The sequence below is a fragment of the Pan paniscus genome, chromosome 16, assembly GCF_029289425.2.
Source record: "Pan paniscus chromosome 16, NHGRI_mPanPan1-v2.0_pri, whole genome shotgun sequence".
Lineage (NCBI taxonomy): Eukaryota > Metazoa > Chordata > Mammalia > Primates > Hominidae > Pan > Pan paniscus.
The window spans coordinates 48,263,861-48,288,399 of NC_073265.2; the positions used below are offsets into that span (position 1 = coordinate 48,263,861).

Genomic DNA, 24,539 nt, shown 5'->3' on the forward strand with positions numbered 1-24,539 from the left:
GCACCATCACACCCGGCTAATTTTTGTATTTTTAGTAGAGACAGGGTTTCACTATGTTTCCCAGGCTGGTCTCGAATTCCTGACCTCAGGTGATCCACCCACCTCAGCCTCCTCAAGTGCTGGGATTACAGATGTCAGCCACTGTGCCCGGCCTATTACTGCAGTTTTAAAATAATACATTTTAAAGCATTTATGAGTTTTACTTTCTAATAGGGTAAGGGTATTACTTCGTTCTCACACTGCTATAAATAACTGAGACTGGGTAATTTATAAAGAAAAGGGGTTTAATTGGCTCAAGGTTCCATAGGCTTTATAGGAAGTGTAGCAGCATCTGCTTCTGGGGAGGCCTCTGAGCTTTTACTCATGGTAGAGGGCAAAGCAAGAGTAGGTGTCTTACGTGGCAGGAGCAGGAGAGAAGGGGGAAGTGCCACACAATTTTAAAAAACCACATCTCATGAGAACTCCATAATGAGAACAGCACCAAAGGGATGGTGCTGAACCATTAGAAATTGCCCAGATAATCCAGTCACCTCCAGGCAGGCCCCACCTCCAACAATGGGAATTACACTTTGACCTGAGATTTGGGTGAGGACACAGATCCAGACCATATCAATAAGTATCAGTAGATATAACCCACATAATAAAAGCTTTTTCAGATCTTCCAGTGATTTTTTTTTCCCTTTTTTTTTTGAGACAGGGTCTCTGTTACCCAGGCTAGAGTGCAGTGGTGAGATCTTAGTTCACTACATTCTCTGCCTCCTGGGCTCAGGCAGTCCTCCCACTTCAGCCTCCCAAGTAGCTGGGACTACAGGCATGTACCACCACACTTGGCTCATTTTTCTATTTTTAGTAGAGACGGGTTTCACCATGTTGTCCAGGCTGATCTCAAACTGCTGGGCACCCGGCCCATTTTTAAGATTATGAAGGACCTCAGGACCGGGCCTGGTGGCTCACATCTGTAATCGCAGCACTTTGGGAGGCCGAGGCAGGCGGATCACCTGAGGTCAGGAATTTGAGACCAGCCTGGCCAACTTGGGGAAACCCTGTCTCTACTAAAAATAGAAAACAGCCAGGTATGGTGGCGGGCGCCTATAATCCTAGCTGTTCGGGAGGCTGAGGCACGAGAATTGCTTGAACTGGGAGGCAGACGTTTCAGTGAGCCAAGATGGCACCACTCCGCTCCATCCTGGGTGACAGAGCTGAACTCCGTCTCAAAAAAAAAAAAAAAAAAGATAACTGCTGCTGCAGAGAATTAACCAATTTTTGATGGTAGATGAGCCCACTATTCTCCTTTCATCCCATCTTTCAGTTATGTCAGAATTTTTGATTATTTTAAACAACAATTCAGCAAATGCCTATTGAATGCCAAATATGTGTTCTAAGCTTTTGGGCACATAGTAGTGATCAAAACGAAATCTCTGCTCTGGTGGTGAGACAAATTTTGTAGATGGTCATTGTGGAATTAAGTGAGCTGGAAAAGGAAGATAGAGGGTGGGGTTAACTTTTTATTTTTTTGCCTTTCCACAAAAATTTTAATGTTGGTATTAACTACTAATGTAAGGTGGTCAGGGAAGGTATCATGGATAAGGAAACATTTGAACACAGATGTAAAGGAAGTGAATGAGTGAGCCTCGTGGTTATCTGGGGGAAGAGCATTCAAGGCAGCGTGACTATCCATAGCATGGTTGACCTGCTTGAGAAATAGCCTAGAAACTACTGGGGCTTTAGTGGAGTAGGTGAGGAGGAGAATGGTGGTCTCTGAGAACAGAGGTATCAAGGGTTCATGTTCTTCAGTTATATGAAATACTTACATTGCCTTTGATAACTTCTTAGCCATTTTTTACCTCTCTTCTCTTTTCTGGATTTCCTGTCAATCAGGTAACAGGATTCTATTGCCATCTCTACTTTGCCTGCTATTAGTTCCTATTTTTGTTGTTGATTAAAAAAAAATTCTTTTTACTATCAGTTTAGTGGGGATTGGAGGGAGATTTGAAATAAAGGTCTTGTATAACTTACCATGTTTTTAAAAAATGTGAACTTTTGCTTTTGATAATCATGACAGTTTTACCAGGAAAAAGTTATATTAGTGACATGGAAATGGGCTCTCCACATTTGGCGAATAGGTTCACTTTAGGAAGACTAAGTCTATTTTGACAGCTAGGTTCTTTAATAGAAAATACTTAATACTTTTATTAAGTGAAGAAAATCATGTTATATAAGATTTGTTACAGAACACCTACAAAACATATATTATCATGGGATTTTATTTTACTTTTTATGAAATCATGTTTAAAGAACTAAGTACAGTAGTCCTCCCTTATCCATGAGGGATACAGTCCAAGACCCCCAGTAGATGCTTAACAGCCACAACATGCATACCTATTATAAAGTTTAATTTATACATTGGGCAGAGTAAGACATTAATAGCAATAACTAATAAAAAAATTTATAACTATATTTAATAAAAATTGTGTGAATGTGGTCTCTCAAAATATTGTACTCACCTTTCTTGTGATGACGGAAAATGATGATAAAATGGCGAAATGAGGTTAATGACATGGGCACTGTGTAGGCATTCATAAGCGTTTAAAGCTTGTGAGCTGTTTATTTCTGGAGTTTTTTCTTTAATATTTTTGGACTATGGTTGACCATAGGTAACTGAAACCGTAGACAGTAAATTGTGGTTAAGGGGAGACTACTGTATAGTGGTGGTTAAAACTCACCATTCTATTTTCTTGGCTATCTTCCCGCCATTTCTCTGATGTATCCTTATCCTTATTCTCCACTTGAAATTTTACTTTTAAAGATCAACTCTTAAACTTCTTTCAGGTTTTTCCTTTAGAATGAATAGCTGTCCCTTCCGTTTTCCCATGGTATTTGGTACTTTGTTATTTGTAGCAGTTACCATGCTTTATTAGAACATTCTTCTGTGAGGGACAAGTTCCTGAAAATCTGCATGGTAAATACGGGAAGTACGGTTGAGTAACATATATAATAATCTTATGTAAAAGTAGTCATGGGAACTGAAGTTCTGAGTGAAAGCCCTCATAACTGTGCATTTAATTAAAAAAAAAAAAAGAGAGAGAGTGACCAAACTCAACAACTTAGATAGTCATTTAGATCCAGGCTTTGCTAACAGGCCTTAGGCAAGTCACTTCTGTAATCTTCAGTCCCTATAGTTCTTAGTAAAGATAAAATGAAATAAAAATGTGGCACACAGTTCCCTACAGGCTCTACCTGATCTGGCCCTGACTACCTCTGATGTCATTGTGTGCCATTTCCCTTTCCTTCCACTTCCCTTCTTTTAGTTCTTTGCACCTGTTAGGCATATTCCTGTCACATAGTCTTTCCTATTTTTTCTCTCCCAGGAATACTCTTCCTCCAGAATTGTGTGGCTTGACTGACTAGTGGCTAGTTTCTTGTCATGATTCATGTCTTTAGCTTCTTAGAGAGGATCCTGTTGATGGTCAACCTTTACCATTTGTTTTGTTTTCTTTCTTCCTTTTTTGTAATAAGATCTCATTATGTTGCCAGCGCCGGATTGCAGTTGGCTATTCACAGGTGCTATTAAAGCTTACTGCAGCCTTGAACTCCTGGCCTCAAGTGATCCTACTGCCTGTTTAATTTTCTTTTTTCTTTTTTCGAGACAAGGTCTCACTCTGTTTCGCAGGCTGGAGTGCAGTGGCTCAATGTCAGCTCACTGCAACCTCTGCCTCCTGGGCTCAAGCGATCCTCCCACCTCAGCCTCCTGAGTAGCTGGGACAGGCATGTACCACCACACCCAGCTAAGTTTTTGTAGAGACATGCTTTTGCCCTGTGGCCCAGGCTGGTCTGGAACTCCTGAGCTCAAGCCATCTGCCCACCTTGACCTCCCAAAGTTATGGGATTACAGGTGTGAGCCGCCACACCCGGCCTTTTTCTTTTTTGAGACAGAGTCTGGCTCTGTTGCTCAGACTGGAGTGCAGTGGCATGATCCCTGCTTACTGCAACCTCCACCTCCTAGGCTCAAACCATCCTCCCACCTCAGCCTCTCCAGTAGCTGGGACTACAGGTGCGTGCTACCACACCCAGCTAATTTTTTAAAAATTTTTTGTAGAGACAGGGTTTTGCCGTGTTGCCCAGGCTGGTCTTGAACTCCTGAGCTCAAGCGATCTGCCTGCCTCAGCCTCCCAAACTGCTGGAATTACAGGTGTGAGCCACTGCACGTGGCCTATTTTCTTAATAGCACGTGTTTCGCTCTAAAATTATCTTGGTTTTTTGGTCTCATTTGCATGTAATTTCCATGAGAGCAAAGACTTTCTATGTCCTGTTCATGGCTGATGCCAGTGCCTAAAACAAGTGCCTAGCTCATTATAGGCTTTCAATAAATATTTATTGAATGAGAATCATAAATGAATAAGTGATAGCTAATGTATTGTCAGTGATACTGTATCTTCTAAAATATTAATAAGCTACTGTAAAATTAATTTCTCTTTCCTGAGTGACTTTTCTTGGTTTTGTTCTCATTCCAGATGCTTGGGATGGAAGAAGTTTGAGTGACCTATCCTGTGTTTATCCTCCTTGCCGTAGCTGAGTTGATCTTTTTGAAACCCTCTTCCCAGACTCTTGGATTTATTTATTTTATTCCAGTGTGAATGCATGTTTTTTCCCCCATAGATGGCAGTTCTGGATTAGCACTTTTAAGGTCTCAACTTTGTTTTTAGTTATCTTCCTTTAACAAGCTTCAATTTAAAATATTCCTTCTTTTCTCTCCCAATTATCTTTACTGATCCTTAGTTGTCTCTTTTTATTATCTCCAACAGAAGGAACTTGCTGTTTAGGTTTACTGAAACTAAAATTCTGAAGATTGCAAAAAAGTATATAGGTAAATGTGTGTAGATGAGACTTAACGTGTACAAGAATTCACATTAGGATTAAGGTTACTATTTTTATCTAGAATATGAAATTTGTTAGGAAAGGGTAGCACCTTACTATCTTTTTATCACCTTGATCAGTGACGTACAGTAAAAATTCAAACCATAAAAGGTTTGTTAAATAAAGTAGCTGACATCAGTATGCAGGATAATGAATTCTTGGTTTCCCCAAACCAGTATTCTAGAGTTGTTTAATATCTTGGTGTTTTTTGTTTCTTGTAACAAGAATTTTCACTTCACTGTCTGAATATACTGATCCAAGGAAAGCAAAAATGGCATTTAGTCAAAGATAACCTTGGAAATCCCTAAAGTTGCCCACATATACATTATAAATATGCAGTCTCTGGAAGTCTAGCACTTCCCGTTTTCCCTCCACTATTGGAATAAATCATGTTTTCATTGTTAAATATCAGAGAAAGAGTAGGTTTGTGTATATGGCCTATAATATGGGAAAAATAAATGGCTCTAAAGATTAGAATCTGACAGCATAGTAAGATGCTCACATTCTGAGAGACACTTGGGAAGTGAGACCCAATGGAGAGCAGCAAAATTTAATCTCCTATTTTGTGTTGATTCTAGGCATATAATCAGCAGAAGGGCAAGCATAATCTCCTACATGGTTTAAATTATTTTTTTCTTGTCAAGTTCACTTTATGGGCTCGATGTCTATCTAGAGGTGTTCTCCCAAATTCCAACTTTCAGTATGCCTGTACTGTCAGCCATTAAAGTGTCAGTAAGTCTTCCTGGTTTTCCTCTTACAACTCAAGTTCTCTTTCTTTAGTACATACTGTTTGTTTATTTGTCGAGACAGTCTCACCTATGTTGCCTAGGCTGATCTCAAACTCCTGGGCACAAGCAGTCCTCCCTGCATGAAGTGCTGGGATTACAGGCACGAGCCACTGCACCCAGCCTCTAGAACATAGGCTTTCATTACTATTCTCCAGATTACATATTTTGACTGACCTAAATCATATATGTAGAGTAAAAACAAATTTTATCTAAATAAACTGATTGGACTTCATTCAAAGAGAAATTGTTTCCTTGGGCAGTTTTGCTCCCAACATTAGATCCTGCATTCTCAGGACAGCTGTCATCTTTTTAATTTAGTTTTCTGATTTTATTTTTATTTATTTTGTTACTCCAACTTTTGCTTTGGCCTTTAACAACTCAGTGTTTTGGTCTAATCTTCAAGAGGAATTTGAGGTTCACTTGAATAAGACTAGTTTGAGGTGGGTGTAGCTAGAGGATTGAAGTCGTACCAAAAAAAAAAAAATGTATGTATATGTATATGTGATGATCGTGGGTAGGGGGAAGAATTCAGAGGGAAGAAGCTTGTTGACGTCTTTGCCTGGACGATTTCTAAAAACTAGCTGACTCGTCATCTTTAAAACAACAACAATAAAAGCTATCATATGCATATGTTACTTTGTTTAATATTTACATCAACCCTTTGTGGTAAATATTTTCATTTTTCAGATGAGGAAATTCAGGCACAGAATGATTAATAATTTGCTAATGAGTCACAGCAGTGATGGGGATGTGGAGATTTAAATCAATGCATTTTGAGTTGCCTGAGTAAAGAATTCCAAAATTTAGGAAGTCACTATTTCTGTATTTCCTTCTAAGGAAAACCATCTAAAGTATATTTTTATCTCCAGTAGGCGTGGTCATTGTCAAGAGAAGGAAAGGTTGGTGATTTTATTTGGGTGATGGGATTGGGACTTAATTTCTCTGTGCTTTTTCTGTGTATTCCAGATTTTATATAGTGAACTTATTTTAAAAACCAACCAAGTTGATGTTTGATGTATAATTTATATACAATATGGGGCACACGTTTTATATATAGTTGGATGAATTTTGGCAAATGTGTCTGTCCATGCAGTCAGCACCCCAATCAGGACATAAAACATTCCATCACTCTAGAAAGTTCCTTTGTGCTCTTTTGCCATCAGCCACCCACATCTCCTGCCTCAGGCAACTACTCATCTGATTTTTGACATCATAGATGAGTTTTCTTTGTTTTAGAATTTCATGTAGGTAGTAGTATTATTACTCTTGTGTTTGATACTCTGCTCATCAAATGTTTTCCCTTTAGCATTTTATTATGCAAAATTGCAAACAGAAAAGATGAAAGAATTGTACAGTGAACGCCCATCTCCCTGCCACCTAGATTCTATGATTAACAATTTGCTATTTTTTTGCTTTATATTTCTAGCCATCTATTTGTTCCTCCAACCGTCCATCAACCAAACCTGTTGCTTTTTATGCATTTTAAAGTTACAAAAATAAAAAAAATAAAGTTACAGACGCCAGTGCATTTTACCCCTAAAAAACTACAGTTTCATGTCACTAACTAGAGTCAAATATTTGTTTACAGTTATTTATTTTTTTTCTTTGAGATGGAGTCTTGCTCTGTCGCCCAGGCTGGAGTGTAATGGCATGATCTTGGCTCACTGCAACCTCCGCCTCCCGGGTTCAAGCAGTTCTCTGCCTCAGCCCCCCGAGTAGCTGGGATTGCAGGCACCCGCTACCACGCCCAGCTAATTTTTTTGTATTTTTAGTAGAAATGGGGTTTCACCATCTTGGCCAGGCTGGTCTTGAACTCCTGACCTTGTGATCTGCCTGCCTCAGCCTCTTGAAGTGCTGGAATTCCAGGCTGTTTACAGTTTTTAAAGTAAACTTTACATACGGTGAAATGCACAAATCTTAAGTATACCATTTAAGTTTTGCCAAATGCGTCTATTTATTGCCCAAATCCTTATGAAGGTATTGAACACGAACAACCATGACCTCAAAAAGTTACATGCTCCTTCCTTGTCAGTCCTTTCCCCATCCCTTGAAGACACAACCAATGTTCAATTTTTTTTTTTTTTTTTTACTTTAGGTTAGCTTTGCCTGTCTGGAATTTCAAATAAATAGAAGCATACAGATACTTTGTGTCTAGTTTTCCCTTAGCATGATATTTTTGAGATTAATCCGTATTGATACATGTATCAGTTGTTCCTTCTTTGTTGTTGCTGTTTGGTATCCCGTTGTAGCTGTATAACATAATTTATCCATTCACTTGGAGATTTATTTTTTCTCTAATTTTTGGCTATTATGAGTAAAGCGATGAACATTCATATACAAGTCTTTGTATTCACATTTTCCAACTTAGGCATGGAATTACTGGATCATACGTTAGATGTGTGCATAACTAACATTATTAGAAGCTGCCAGAGAGTCATGTGTGGAGTTCCAGTTGTGGAATATCCTTGCCAATGTTTGGTGGTTTTGGTCTTTTTAGTTTTAGTCATATTGGGTGTGTAATGGTATATTACTATAGTTTTAATTTGCATTCCTCTGGTGACTAAAGATATTGAAGGTTTTTAAATTTACTTATTGGGTATTTTTGTATGTTTTGTAAAATCTTTTGCCTATTTTTTGTGGGGTTGTGTTATTAGAATATAAGAGTTTTTTATATTCAATATTCAAGTTACGTATATGTGTTTGTATACACACACAAACATATGTATATATAATTTTATCTGTCTTTAGCTTACCAGCTTGTCCTTTTGTTTTCTTAATGCTGTCTCTGAAGAGCGGAGGTTTTGATTTTGATAAAGTCAAGCTTACTAATTTTTTTAAGAAATGGTAGTACTTTCTGTATCCTATGAAATCTTTGCCCATAATATAATCACATAAACTTTCTGCTGTGTTTTTTCTAGAAGCTTTATAGTTTTAGGTTTAGTTAGTTTTTGTATCTGGTGTGAGGTAGGTGTTGAGATTCCTTTTTTTCCTATCTGGCTCTCCAGTTGTTTCACGACCATTTTTGTTTGTTTGTTTTTGGAGACAAGAGTCTTTCTCTGTTGCCCAGGCTGCAGTGCAGTGGCACAGTCGTGGATCACTGCAGCCTCAACCGCCTGAGCTTAAGCGATCCTCCTGCCTCAGCCTCCTGAGTAGCTGAGACTGCAAGGACGCGCCACCATGCCTGACTAGTTTTAAAATTTTTTTGTAGAGACAGGGTCTCACTTTATTGCCCAGGCTGGTCTCGACTCCTGAGCTGAAGCAATCCTCCTGCGTCAGCCTCCCAAAGTGCTGGTATTTACAGGCGTGAGCCACCGCACTCAGCCTACCACCATTTGTTGAAAAAACAGTTCCTTCCTCATTATCTTGGCACTTTTGTTGGAAAATCATTTGATGATATATTTAAGTCTGTTTCTGGACTCTCTAGTCTGTGCTTACACCAATAGCCCCAGTGTTGATACAATTGGATTTAAATCTGTCAGTTTGCTGTTTGTTTTCTGTTTGTCCCACCTGTCCCTTTTCTCTTTTCCTGCCTCCTTTTGGATTGAGGGTTTTTAAAAATCATATTACATTTATTACCACTTTTGGCTTATACTTTAAAAAAAAATCTTTTGTGGTTCTTTTAGGGTTTACACTATGCATCTTTGTCACAGTCTTTCTTCAAGGAATAATAGATGGTTGTATGTATAATATGAGAAACTTAAAACAGTATACTTTCATTTGTTCCCCTCCTGTCCTTTGTGTTAATATTGTCACGTATTTTATTTTATTTTATTTTATTTTATTTTTTTGAGACAGAGTCCCATTCTGTCACCCAGGCTGGAGTGCAGTGGCACAATCTTGGCTCACTGCAACCTCCACCTCCTGGGTTCAAGCGATTCTCTTGCCTTAGCCTCCCGAGCAGCTGGGATTATAGGTGCACCACCATGTCCAGCTAATTTTTTTGTATTTTTAGTAGAGATGGGGTTTCACCATGTTGGCCAGGCTGGTCTTAAACTCTGACCTCAGGTGATCCGCCCACCTTGGCCTTTCAAAGTGCTGGGATTACAGGCGTGAGCCACTGCGCCTGGCCACGTATTTTACTTTTACATGTTATCAGCTTTGGGAGGATTTATTTTTCATATTTTGGGATATTTCATCTTAGCTAGAGCATAGTCTTTGTGAGGGTGACTATCTCTGTGAGGGAAGATGCTAGTAGAACCCACTTTATTCCACTGTGCTTTTTACAAGTGACCAAATGGTGATGACTTAATATCAAAGTCAGTATGACTTAATATCAAATATCAAAGTTTTCTGATCTGAAATTATCAAATTCTAAAGAAAAAGTCTTTAGAATTTGATAATTTCAGATCAGAAAACTTTGATATTTGAGTCTGAAGAAAGGTGATTAGATAATATAGAACGATACCAAAATTTGAACTTGGAGCATTTGTGAGTGAGTGTCCAGAATATTACCCAGTAATTTGACTCAAGGAAATTATTCAGTGGCCGGGCGCAGTGGCTCATGCCTGTAATCCCAACACTTTGAGAAGTTGAGGCAGGTAGATCACTTGAAGCCAGGAGTTTGAGACCAGACTGGGCAACATGGCAAAACCCCGTCTCTGCAAAAAATTAAAAAAATTAGCTGGGCATGATGGCTCATGTCTCTAGTCCCAGTTACCTGGGAGGCTGAGGCGGGAGGATCACTTGAGCCCGGGAAGTCAAGGCTGCAGTGAGCTGTGATCCTGCCATTGTGCTCCAGCCTGGGCAAAAGCAAGAGCTTATCTCAAAAACAAACAAACAAAAATTAAAATGATTTTGCTAAATTGTAAGTTAATTATTTTCAGGTTCTGATTTTGTCATTCAGTGTATATGCAATTCTTTTTTAGCTATGTGTCATTTGAGAATGTGACATTTTGTTTATGCCCTCACATAAAATCATGGCTAAAAACAGATTTTGGAATACATGTTATCAGCAAATTTTTAACTGTGAACATTGTTTTACGCTGCTAATTATATATTTTTAGACAAGTTTTGGGATTGATTCTTTTTGTTTTAATTTAAGAAAAATATTTATTTTGAAATTAATAGACCCATTACATGTAAATATAAATAGTATTTTATGAAAACTTTTTCAAAACAAAAACATTGAGAAGAGCAAATTTCATATTTTTGCAGCTTTGTCTGTCTTGATAGATGACAGATGGATTCCACATCTGTTTTATTTATTTATTTATTTTTTCTTTCTTTTTTCGAGACGGAGTCTCACTCTGTCGCCCAGGCTGGAGTGCAGTGGTGTGATCTCAGCTCACTCCAACCATTGCCTCCTAGGTTTAAGCGATTCTCCTGCCTCAGCCTCCCAAGTAGCTGGGATTACAGGTGCCCACCACCACACCTAACTAATTTTTATATTTTTATTAGGGACAGGGTTTTACCATGTTGACCAGGCTGGTCTTGAACTCCTGACATCAGGTGATCTGCCCACTTTGGCCTCCCAGAGTGCTGGGATTACAGTCATAAGCCACCACATCTGACCTCCACATCTGTTTTAATCTTTGAAGTGTATTATAAGTTATAGTTCTCCCTGCTTGAAGGTAATGGAAAAGTTGAGACTGGGTTGCCTGATGAGAGATGTAGGGAGCTTAGTATTAATGTTGAAGATTAAAGGAGAGCCTGTGGTTTTAGGTCTAATACAGTAGATTCCTTCTCCTGTTATTTAATTGGAATGAATTCTGAGGGAAATTTTGTAATTCTGTGGGCTTTTGTCTAGTTTTTCATATGCTCAAAAGTGTCTGAAGAAGTCATCTAATTTACCCTTTTCTCCCTAACGGTCATTGTTCTAGACAGATAGTTGTTTGAATTTGGCATCTTGAAGATTAAAAATTGTCTATCAGAAGATTGTATTTTGTCTTTCATATAACTTGTTTTATACATTTTTAGGTATACTTCATCATTAATTATATAGTTTATTCAGGGAAACTCTGCCATGAAAAATAGGGTAATTGGGTCTCTGTTCTTCGAATTTCACCGTCTTATCCTTCCTGGAAAACTTTTCCTGGTACGCCCTACCCTTCAGAATCGGATTAGATTCTACTTCTATTAAGTTTCAATGCATACCTCTATCATAACACTTATACTGCATTTTGATTACCTACTGATATTTCTCACTAACTGCTAGACTATAACTTCCTCAGGACTGGTCTGTGTCTTTATTCATTCTTGTGTTCACAATACTTGGGGCATTCTAGCACATTTAAGGTACTCAGAAAGTGTTTATTCCACAGTGTATTAGTTTGCTCGGGCTGCGGTAATGAAATGCCACAGATGGAGTGGCTTAAACCACAAAACTTTACTTACTCTTAGTTCTGTAGAGTGTAAGTCCAGTATTAAGGTATCAGCAGGTTTGGTTTTTCCTGAGGCCCCTCTTCTTGGTTTATAAATGATCCCTTGCTGTGTTCTCACATAAACTTTTTTTCTGTGTGTTTGCATCCTGATGTTGCTTTGTGTGTTTAAATTTCCCCTTCTTTTAAGGACTCCAGTCAGATTGGATTAGGACCCATTCCTATGACTTCATCTAACATTAATTACCTCTTTAAATGTCTTATCTCTAAATACAGACACATTTTGAAGTACTGGGTGTTAGGACTTCAACGTATGAATTTGGGGAACACAAAGAAGTTCATAGCACATTGAAACTGACACTTGGCATATGTTCCAACTGAAGATAATGTCTTATGGTTCACTACCAAACTAGGATTGTCAAAGTTGGGACCAAAGATTCCTAGCTTATATAAGAATAAGTGGCTTAAATTTAGTGTTCTTTTTTGTTTGTTTGCCTTTTTTTTTTTGAGATGGAGTCTCGCTCTGTCACCTGGGCGGGAATGCAGTGGTGCGATCTTGCCTCACTGTAACCTCCGCCTCCTGAGTTCAGGTGATTCTCATGCCTCAGCCTTCTGAGTAGCTGGGATTACAGGCATGCATCACCACACCTGGCTGATTTTTGTGTTTTTAGTAGAGACACAGTTTCACTGTGTCGGCCAGGCTGGTCTCGAACTTCTGACCTCAGGTGGTCCACTTGCCTAGGCCTCCCAAAATGTTGGGATTACAGGCGTGAGCCACTGCACCTGGCCTGCTGTTCTGTCTTAATTTCCACTTAGGTAATTATAGTATTTGATAATTAAGACCCTTAGCCTTTAGTGCTTTGAAGTACTACTTATCTGTTCTCATTTAATAGTAGGTTTTCTTTATGCTTTATGTCACAAAAAGATAAAAGACAGGTATACACACTTGGGCATATGTATGCTTTATGTACGTATTGACTATTAATGCATGATTGCTGAACATTTTAACACAAGAAATGTGTTTATTTGGAAAATTACCAGTGGTAATTTGAGAAGATGACATGATTGGATGTTTTCATAGAAAAATTACCTATAATTTTTTGACTTACACATAATTTCTCAGTGTATACAGATGTATGTCTTGCTATCCCAGTGGAGCAACTGGATGGTTTTAGGCCCTTTCTTTTCTCATGGTGGTTCCAACTCTTTTTTTCTTTTTTTTTTTTTTTGAGACAGAGTCTTGCTTTGTCACCTGGGCTGGAGTGCAGTGGCGCAATCTCAGCTCACTGTAATCTGTGCCCCCCAGGTTCAAGCGATTCTCCCACCTCAGCCTCCCAAGTATCTGTGATTACAGGTGCCTGCCACCACACCTGGCTGATTTTTGTATTTTTAGTTGAGACGGGGTTTCGCCGTGTTGGCCAGGCTGGTCTTGAACTCCTGACCTCAGGTGATCCACCCGCCTTGGCCTCCCAAAGTGCTGAGATTATAGGCGTGAGCCACTGCGACCGGCCTGGTTCCAGCTTTAGATTTTTGGAGATTGGCAGTAGTGAGAGAATGGATGGTGAAGTTAGAGAGCAGGGTAAGCTCCATAGTCACTCATTTCTCTCCTGCCTTTCCTAGGGATCAGGGGAAGTTTGTAAATAATACCCTTGTTTTTAAAAAAATGAATTTATTTTGCAGTAGTTTTACATTTACATTGCAAAAATAGTACACAGAGTTCCCATATATCGCTCACTCAGTTTCCCTTGTTGTTAACATCTTACCCATTACACGTTTGTCATGACTAAGAGACCAACATTGATACATCACCGTTAAATAAACTCCAGATAATATTTCATTGTAGACTCTGGTTTCACAGTTTCTCAGTCTTCCCTTATTTTTTCTAACAGTTTTGTGGGTTACCTGTCAAATATTTTATAGACCATCCCTGAATCTAGGTTAGTGGAATGTTTTTCTCATAGTTTGGGGTTTTGGGAAAGAATACCACAGAAGTAAAGTGCCCTGCCTTTCTCATCACATTGTATCAGGAGTACATGGTGTCAACATGACTTAGCACTGATTTGATCAATTGTGATCAGCTGGCTGAGTAGTGTTTGCCAGGTTTCTCCACTATAAAGTTACTCTTTTCTTGCCTACTTGAGATTGGTGGGGGAGGGGTTGTTAAGCTTCAACTCCTGAATGAGGGAGTGTCCACATAAATGTTTGGAATTCTTCTGTAAGGAAGATTTATTTATATCAGTATGGATTCATGGATATTCATTTTTTTTCTTTTTTTTTTTGGAGACAAGAGTCTCACTGTTGCCCAGGCTGGAGTATAGTGGTGCTTTCTTGGCTCACTGCAACCTCTGCCTCCCAGGTTCAAGTAATTCTTATGCCTCAGCGTCCCGAGTAGCTGGGGTTACAGGCACACGCCACTACGCCCGGCTAATTTTTGTATTTTTTAGTGGAGACAAAGGTTTCACTATATTGCCCAGGCTGGTCTTGAACTCCTGAGCTTAGGCAATCCGCCTTCCATGGCCTCTCAACGTGCTAGGATTACAGGTGTGAGCCACTGCCGCCAGCCTCATTTTTAAATTTTGGAGTAGAATTAATACTACATTATTTATTTTGTTGTCAAAATTTTTCCAGCTTTGGCCTTTGGGAGCTCTTTCAGCTTGGTTCCAGTGTCCTGTTTGACATGCCTCTATTCTTTTGTGTGTTTCTTTACTTTCTGGCACTACCAGATGCTACAGGCTTGTATTTTCAATGCCCTGGTGAAATCAGCTGTTTTGCCAAGAAACCTTTGTTCTTTTTATTGGAGAATGGTATTACAAGTCAGAATCTGAGCATTGAGACTTAGTGCTCTTTTTATTTGACTCCTCAGTTCCTATGCAGAATGCTTGGAGAATTTGAATCTGGATATTTGGAGGAATAGTGAAGGGTAAAAATACCTGCAGTATCACATTTGTATCATAATACTTGGCAGTATCTATGTGTTGACTTTTCTGCTGTGGAATTATAGAAAGCAGCTTTTCAAAAGCATTTTTCTGTTTCTTAAGAAGTTAGAAAGCTTCAGAAGGAATGTATACTTGTTTTAGGGGCAAGCACATAGGGAAAAGTTGTTAGATTCTTCTGTTTTATTCTGAGTCTAAGAAAAAATGATCTCTCTTTGGGTGCAGAAAGAAAGCATGTTATCAGGAAAACTGCCATGAACAAAGAGGTGTATGTGAAAAATTGTATTAACAGGAATTGCAGACTTTTTTTTTTTTTTTTTTTTTGAGACAGGGTCTTCCTCTATGGACCACCTGGAGTGCAGTGGCACCATCACGGCTCACTGCAGTCCTTACCTCCTGGGCTCAAGCGATTCTCCTACCTCAGCCTTCTGAATAGCTGGGACATGTGTGCGCCACCACTCTCCCCTAATTTTTGTATTTTTTTAGAGACAGAGTTTCACCATGTTGTCCAGGCTGGTCTCGTCCTGGCCTCAGGCCATCTGCCTGCCTTGGCCTCCGTAAGTGCTGGGATAATACGTGTGAGCCTGACCACTGTGCCTCGCCACCCAATTTCTTGTTATTTTAAAATTCTGTAGTTTGGCCTTTGCTATTTAGCCTTAGTTTTAGATCAGTACTTATTAGGACCAAAGTCGAATTTTTTAAATTCTGTTATTTTTCTTTATAATTTTCTCAAAATAAAAGGGAAATAAAGAATAAAAATAAAATATGATGGATAAGATAGAAGTCACTTATGTTTTCCTTATCATTTTGAAGGCTTTCTTTGCATACTAGCATATTAGAGATATTGTCATGTTTTGTGTTTTGTATGTTTCTAAATTTTTATTTTATCATTCTTATGAATTCACATATAGTTTTACAATAGTATTGAAATATTTTATGCATTTTAATAAAAATGGAGATAATATTGTTAGTCACAATTGGCATGTTAATGTGGTGAAACTGCTAAAACTGCTCTTTGCCCCCATCACTGTAAGAGCTTCCTCCGTAGTCTTTCTGAATTTCCCTCTAGCCTATTCCCTTCAGCTCCTCAGGTAAAGTCTTCCTAAAACTAGGTTAAACAGAAACCTATAATCCCTCACTCTGATAATTTGACCCTAGCTTATTCTCCCCTACTAAAAAAAAAAAAAAAGAACAAAAGAACCTACAGCCCCAAGCATTAGAGTATTTAGATGTTGCCATTTCTTAGCATTGTTTGAAGTGAGTATTCTTCGCCCACTGTCACCCTGTGCATCCTTCATGGTTTGACTTGGATGTGACTTTCTTTATGAAGCCATTATCAGAGTCCTTAATTGCCTCGTTTTGTTCCTACAGAGTGCTTTTATTTATAGCATGTTTATAACGTATTCTGGTTATTTATTTATTTATTCGAGACAGGTTCTCACGCTCAGGTTGGAGTGCAGTGGCGTGATCTTGGCGCACTGCAGCCTCTGCCCCTGGGCTCAAGTGATCCTCCCACCTCAGCCTCCTGAGTAGCTGGGACTCCAGGTGCACCCCACCACGCCTAGATAACTTTTGTATTTTTAGTAGAGACGGGGTTTTGCCATGTTTTGACCTCCTAGCTCAAGCAGTCTGCCCACCTTGGCCTCCCAGAGTGCTAGGATTACAGGCATGAGCCACTGCTCCTGGCCAATTTTGGTTAAAAAAAATATATATGTATATATATATAGTTTTTTTTTTTTAGAGATAGAGTCTTGCTCTGTTGCCAGGCTGGAGTGCAGTGGCATGATTTTGGCTCACTGCAACCTCCACCTCCCGGATTCAAGCGATTCTCCTGCCTCAGCCACTCGAGTAGCTGGGACTACAGGCACGCACCACCACGCCCAGCTGATTTCTGTATTTTTAGTAGAGATGGGGTTTCACCATGTTGGCCAGGATGGTCTTGATCTCTTGACTTCGCGATCTGCCCACTTTGGCCTAATTATTTATATTCTGTAATTCTTTCCATCATACTAAATTGTGAGCTTCTTGAAGGATGGGAACCTGTATTTTCTCTCTCTGCCCACAGATCCAGCATATAAAGTAGTTATTCTGTAATTATTTGAATAATTGAGCATATACCATATTAGTCAACATTTTTCATCTTGCTCGGCCCACCATAATTTTGTTCTACCCTACCTATTTCAAACAGTATTTCCTGGCTCTCACAAGGATGTGCTCACTGCTTCAGTGACATTGTTTTCTCCAAAGAGTTCTGTATAGCAGGGTTCCCCAACCCCTGGGCCACGGACTGGTACCCATCTGTGGCCTATTAGGAACTAGGCCATGTACCAGTAGGTGAGTGGTGGATGAGTAGTGAAGCTTCATCTATATTTACAGCCAGTCCCCGTCACTTACATTACTGCTTGAGTTCTGCTTCCTGTCAGATCAGCAGCGGCATTCTTATAGGAGCATGAACCCTATTGTGAACTGCATGTGAGGGATCTAGGTTGCGTGCTCCTTACGAGAATCTAATGCCTGATGATCTGTCACTGTCTCCCATCACCCCCAGTTGGGACCATCTAGTTGCAGGAGAGCAAGCTCAGGGCTCCCACTGATTCTATATTACGGTGAATTGTATAATATTATATATTGCAATGCAATGATAATAGAAATAAAGTGCACAATAAATGTACTCGGATCATCTCAAACCACACCCACCCACCCCCACCCTGGGTCCGTGGAAAAATTGTCTTCTACGAATCCGTTCCCTGGTGCCAAAAAGGTTGGAAACCGCTGCTGTGTAGGCCACGATAATTTTTATTTTTGTATTTTTAAGTTTGATTTTCTAGAGATCGTAAATGTGTCATTCAGCATATGTGACAATGCTTATTCATAAGAGAAACACCAAGCCATTTAATAGCATTGACAAAAAAATTAATAGTTCAGTATGTAAAATGTGCTGCTGTAAAGATTTAAGAGCTTATTTCGGAATATGGTTTAATTTTACATTTACCTGTTACAGATTGTTAAATTTTGAAGACATGTTGAAGCAGCCATCTTTTCCGTATATTTATAAAAACATCAATTGTCTTTAGGTTTGGCTTCTATCACTTTAAAAGAGAGAACTCTTCAGTTCCAATCTCCAAGGAAATCTGGAAGCCACTTAAAGTTCAGTTTTGGAAACAGGAAGTTAAAATAACAGAAATCTCTAAGAGTAGTTTGTAAGTTTGAAGCTTTGAAAGTTGACAGATTTATTACTTGAATTATCAAGAACAAAAGGTCCTGGAGGTTTGTCTTCCAGGTTTGTCACATTATTTGTTGAACTCTTTTTTTTTTTTTTTTTGAGATGGAGTTTCGCTCTTGTTGTCCAGACTAGAGTGCAATGGCACAATCTCGGCTCTCTGCAACCTCCACTTCCTGGGTTCAAACGATTCTCCTGCTTCAGCCTCCCGAGTAGCTGGGATTACAGGCGCCTGCCATCATGCCCAGCTAATTTTTTGTATTTTTGGTAGAGACGGGGTTTCATCATGTTGGCCAGGCTGGTCTCGAACTCCTGACCTCAGGTGACCCACCTGCCTCAGCCTCCCAAAGCGCTGGGATTATAGGTATGAGGCACCACGCCCGGCCTATTTGTTGAGCTCTTATAGACTACTTTCCATTAATGCAGCAATCATAATTATTACACTTTTAATGAAGAAAGATTTTGTGAAATGGTTTGATAAATTATCATTTTCGAGCATTAAAATTTATTTGTAAAGATGGGTTCAAAAACAACATGCCTAGAATTGTAGACTAACATCAGTAACTAAAAATCATTTCTCACATTTGACAATTCCATTCAAATCTGCTAACAGTCACTGCCATTTCTGAGTTTCTGCCCTATTCTGTCATTAAGGTGTCCAGGATTGGTGGTCATTTCTGGTCACTTAAGAAATTTTATGCCTAGCCAAGATTCCTGTAAAAATTGTGCTTGCATATATTTGATTTGTTTGTGTAGAAATCTGTTGTCAACAAAGTTGTGTTCTAATGTAGTGAAAAATTTAAATATATTATGTTCTCATTTATTTCCTTAAAAAATCTTTAATTTCAAAATTGGTAAATGGTTACTTTTTAGAAAAAAACAAACTATATATACAGAAACTTATAAAAGGTAAAAGACCCCCACCCAGTGCTATAAATTTCTACCCTATTGTTTCACTCCCAAACTGTTAAGTGTGTATTTTTCAAATGCATATATTAATATAAGTTGTTTTACGAAGAAGAATCCTATAATAGCAGACTTACTTGTAGTCCATTTAAAGAAAATGATCCATACTTTCCATAACAGTTTGTACAAATCCTGCCTGATTTTAAAAGGCTGCTTAGCAGTTAATTTTATGTAATACTTTTTTTTAAATAAGAAAAGGATGAAAAAAAGTTTGAGTTCAGCTTTTCCCTTTTGTTTCTGCCCTCTCATTTGTGCATATAACTGTACATTTGTTTCTTTTCTTTTTTCTTTTTTTTGAGACAGCGCCATGCTCTGTCGCCCAGGTTGGAGTGCAGTGGTAAGACCTCAGCTCACTGCAGCCTCTGCCTTCCGGGCTCGAGTGATCCTCCCACCTCAGCCACCCGAGTAGGTGAGACTTCAGGCACGTGCCACCACCCTGGCTAATTTTTGTATTTTTTTTTTTTGGTAGAGGTGAGGTTTCATGTTGCCCAGGGTGGTTTTGAACCCCTGGGCTCAAGTGATTCACCTGCCTTGGCCTCACAAAGTGCTGGGATTACAGGTGTGATCCATTTATTTATTTTATTAAATTAAGTTTTAATTATTTTAAAGTTCCACTGAACAAAATAATGAGAAAATGCAAACAATATTACTTTGAATGGATCCTTAGGTGTATATATTCAGGCCATTTGAAAAAATACAGTGTTTTTAAAGGCCTGATATGTCTGATGGTAATGTTTATGTTTTATAGTTTTAAAAAAAATTGGCTTTCTTCTAATTTGTGACGGAGCCAATTTGGAGTCCTTTTTCATCCAGAAATGAGGTCTCTCGCTCTTTACTAGGATTGTCTGTTACATCCTGTTGTACAGTTTTGTAGTGTTTTTCATATGGGTTTATACACCATTCTTGTCAGGCTGTTCTTGTCAGGCTTAATACCTTGGAATAACTATATAGCTATTTTTGTTGCTTTGGGGAAAGTGATCTTTTTTCTATTGTACTTTTAAACATGTTATTATTGGATATTTAAAAGTATTTAAGCCAGGCGTGGTGGCTTATGCCTGTAATCCCAGCACTTTGGGAAGCTGAGGTGGGTGGATCACCTGAGGTCAGGAATTCGAGACCGGCCTGGCCAACGTGGTAAAACCCTGTCTTTACTGAAAATACAAAAATTAGCCAGGTGTGGTGGTGTGTGCCTATAGTCCTAGCTGCTTGGGAGGCTGAGGCAGCAAAATTGCTTGAACCTGGGAGATGGAGGTTGCAGTGAGTCGAGATCGTGCCACTGCACTTCAGCCTGGGTGACAGACTGAGACTCCGTCTCAAAAAAACAAAAAACAAAAAACACAAAAGTATTTATTGATAGGAAAATACAGCTACTGCACCGAAATGGGGTTAATGGATTTTTGAGTTTAGTTCTCTTAGATTTTATTTTATATATCATATAATTTTATATTTTGTGTTATATAAGATATAAATATATATTTCATATATAAAATACATATTTTATATGTTAGATATATAAAATTTGTTAGATATGTAATATGCAAATATACTATATATTTTGTAAGATACTTAATTCTATATACAATAAAGATAATAAATATATATACTGTACATAAATGTAACACAATATATGCATTATATATAGTAAATATGCATTATATATTGTAATATATAGTAATTAATTAGCAGTATCTTTATGTCTTATTTAGTATACATTTCAGGATCCAGGCTTCCTTACCAGAAATATTAGACACTTGTGCAGTATGCCCCTATGACTTGTAGTGCTGCCACCCTACCAAAAAAGAACTGACTCCCAGATACTGTTCAGGCTTGTGAGGTTAGATACACCCTTCATTTTGCTATTAGCTGTGATAATAACAGAGTCATTGCTAGAGCAGTAGACTCTGTAACATATTGAACTTCACCCAGTTTGTATTGACAGGAGATGTAAGTTGATGTTATGTTTCTCTTTGATGACTAATATTTAAGGATTTCAGAATACTTTAACAAGACAGATGAGAAAATCATTAAGTTCACTGAGAAATTGAAACCTATTAGTTGAGAGAGGTTTAACTTATCTGTTACCAGAAGCAGAATATCTGGTATTAGAATTTAGGGGGCTGAAACATCCAGCTACCAAACTCCAGTCCTCCATAATAGAGGAAAGTCTGTAGAATTCTTGGCTTTGATAGGTTTTATGCTAAAGAAATTTGGTTCTTTGTTTCTATACTTCAAACTTTTGTGGGAATAGTTTTTTATGCCCTTCTTTTTTGTTGTTTTAATTTTTATTTTTTAAATCTCAGTAGGTTTTTGGGGAACAGGTGGTGTTTGGTTACATGAATAAGTTCTTTAGTGGTGATTTCTGAGATTTTGGTGCACCCATCACCTGAGCCATGTATACTGTACCTAATGTGTAGTCTTTTATCCCTGACCTCACTTTCCACCCTTTCCCCCAAAGTCGTTTGTATCATTCTTATGCCTCTGTGTCCTCATAGGTTAGATCCCAGATTTTATGCCCTACCTTTTTTTGTTTGTTTGAGATGAAGTCTTGCTCTGTTGCCCAGGCTGGAGTGCAGTGATGCGATCTCGGCTCACTGCAAACTCCTCCTCGTGAGTTCAAGTGATTCTCCTGTCTCAGCCTGGCCAGTAGCTGGGATTACAGGTGGGTGCCACCATGCCCGGCTAATTTTTGTATTTTTAGTAGAGACAGGGTTTTGTTATGTTGGCCAGGCTGGTCTCGAACTCCTGACCTCAATTCTTCCGCCTGTCTCGGCCTCCCAAAGTGTTGGGATTATAGGTGTGAACCACCATGCCTGGCCTATGCCCTTCTGGATCTCAAAGATTACATTTATTTTTAGGTGTAAGAGAAAGTCTTAAATGTTAAGTCTTATGTATGTACCTGCTCCTTTAGGAAAGTAATTAATAATAACAGCCACTATGTCATGTGCTTTGTTAGGTACTCTCATTTAACCGTTACGGAATTTTATGAGGTAAGTACTATTATTATTCCAATTTTATAGACTAGAAACAGTTTTAGAGAGTACTATGGCCAAGATTACATAGGGGCAGAGTCAAGACTGTAACTCAGTGATCCCTAGATCGAAAATCTACATCACTGTTCACTGTTTATCACTCAGTATTCATTGAATATTTCATTTTCCATAATTTCACTTGTTTCCTAGATTTACTATAGCTTTTTGGTTATTGCTATGCGTTCATTTTTTCTAGCTTCTTACAAATTTTTTTTTGAGTCAGAGTTTGCTCTGTCACCCAGGCTGAAGTACAGTGACGTGACCTCACCTCACTGCAACCTTGCCTCCCAGGTTCAAGCGATCCTCCCGCCTCAGCCTCCCGAGTAGCTGGAACTACAGGCGCGTGCCACCATGCCTGGCTAATTTTTGTATTTTTAGTTGAGACGGGGTATCACCATGTTGGCCAGGCTGGACTCGAACTCCTGACCTAAAGTGATCCCCCAGCCTTGGCCGCCCAAAGTGCTGGGATTACAAGCATGAGCCACCACACCTGGCCAAGCTTCCTATAAAATATTTTGGAAATATTTTATAAGACTAATTAACCTTGAAATTTTCCTCTTAGTGGTTTTGTCTGTTAGCTAGTTCTCTACCCTAAGTGTTTTGAGGTCTTTGTACTTAGAGGCGACAGAGAATTTTACTTCATTCAGAGCAAGCCTTAGCTGAGATACTAAAATCATGTGAAAGTCTGTCTAAATGTAAGCATGGTTCCATCTTTGCTTCTCAGTTCCTCTTTACCTGTCAGAGGAGATAGTTATCCTAGACAGACCTCCCAAAAGATAACTTTGACTTCCAGATTCTGACAGTTCTAATCTCCATTTAACTGTATTTTCTTTCCTTTTTATAGCATGAGCAGTAATATCCAGACCAACATGGAATGGAGGATGTCCCTTAATCTCCTCACATGGCTATCCCTTGTGCAGTCCTCTTTTAACAAGTAATTGTTTCTGTGGATATCTGTTAAGGTTAAGGAGTATAGTGAACGTCTTTGGGTTTAGGTTGTTTAACCTCTTCACACTCCATGTAAATCATTCTTCCAGTGTCTTTTAAATGCAACCAAAAGACTCACCAAAGTGACATTGGCAGATAATAGGAAACTTCTCATTATTAATATCAGCATAGACACATCCAGTAAGGAGATTGCCTGTCCTTCCTGCTCTCTACCTAGAGGGTGTCTAGGTTTTACTTTGGATCTGAGAAAAGTAAGGAGAAATTCTGAGCTGGTTAATGCAGAAGTATGAACAGATCTGCAGTGTTCTGGTGGATTCCCTGGATGACAGAGAATCTTTGAAAGTGAGGAAATTGGCTGGGCGCGGTGGCTTACGCCTGTAATCCCAGCACTTTGGGAGGCCGAGGCGGGAGGATCACCTGAGGTCAGGAGTTCGAGATCAGCCTGGCCAACGTGGTGAAACCCTGTCTCTACTAAAAATACAAAAAATTAACTGGGCATGGTGGTGCATGTCTGTAATCCCAGCTACTCGGGAGGCTGAGGCAGGAGAATCGGTTGAATCCGGGAGGCGTAGGTTGCAGTGAGCTGAGATCACACCACTGCACTCCCGCCTGGGTGACAGAGCAAGACTCAATCTCAAAGAAAAAAAGAAAGTGAGGAAATAGCATGCTGGTTTACCCTGTTTTATAACTGAATTTGCTATTATTTTGGCATCAAATTGAATTTCCCATAAATTTTTGCGTAACTGACATTGTTATAATTGTTTTCATGTAGATCCTTTGTGTCTCTTGTTAAATTTCATACCAGATATTAAATATTTTCATTCCTCTTGTAAGTAGTATATTTTTGTTATTCTGTAGTATTTTCTAACTAGCTACTGTTTGTGTAAAGGAAAGTCATTGATTTTTGGAGTGTTATTTTTATTTATATATTTTTGGTAAATATATAAGTAACTGGCCTGTCTTACTGTTGCCAGTGGTTTTCTACTGTTGAGCTCATTTGTCAGTGTCATCTACCAATAATGAAAAAAATTACCTTCTTTTAAATATATATGCCCATTCCCTTGTTTAAATGACTTTACTAGCCTTTCCAGAAGAATGTTTTATAACAATGAATTCCTTTTTTTCTTCCAGATTTTAATGAGAATGCCTATAGTGTTTCACTATTAACCATCAGTTTTTTTCCCCCTGAATTATATATGCCAAACAAACCATGTCTGTGAGCTGAATCCTGCCAGTCTAGTTTGAAGATTTACTTTATAACTTTGAGCCTTGAGACCCTAAGGGACATGAAGAGTGATCTTAATAGACTTTCTGGAAGGTGCAACCACTTTCCTATTTAATATTTCCTATTCTCCAAGAAGTAGTATGTAGATCAGTTTACCAATAATATATAGGAAAAAATCTTTTGGCTCCCTGCTGTTCTT

The 24,539-nt window shown here is 38.7% G+C and overlaps 1 protein-coding gene across 13 annotated transcripts in view; it reads left to right on the forward strand.

The window, feature by feature from the left end:
- RNF111 (ring finger protein 111) overlaps positions 1–24,539 on the forward strand; it is a 163,866-nt gene that overhangs the window by 65,894 nt on the left and 73,433 nt on the right. For 5 of the 13 annotated variants that reach the window (XM_063596689.1, XM_055098273.2, XM_055098274.2 and 2 more), the window contains one exon: positions 4,512–4,684. In XM_063596689.1, coding sequence (XP_063452759.1) covers positions 4,635–4,684 — 50 coding nt within the window. In that variant the 5' untranslated portion in view covers positions 4,512–4,634. Of the gene's footprint in view, positions 1–4,511; positions 4,685–14,997; positions 15,510–24,539 lie in introns of those variants that run through there. The other 8 variants (XM_063596681.1, XM_063596685.1, XM_063596683.1 and 5 more) reach the window with 5 other exon arrangements.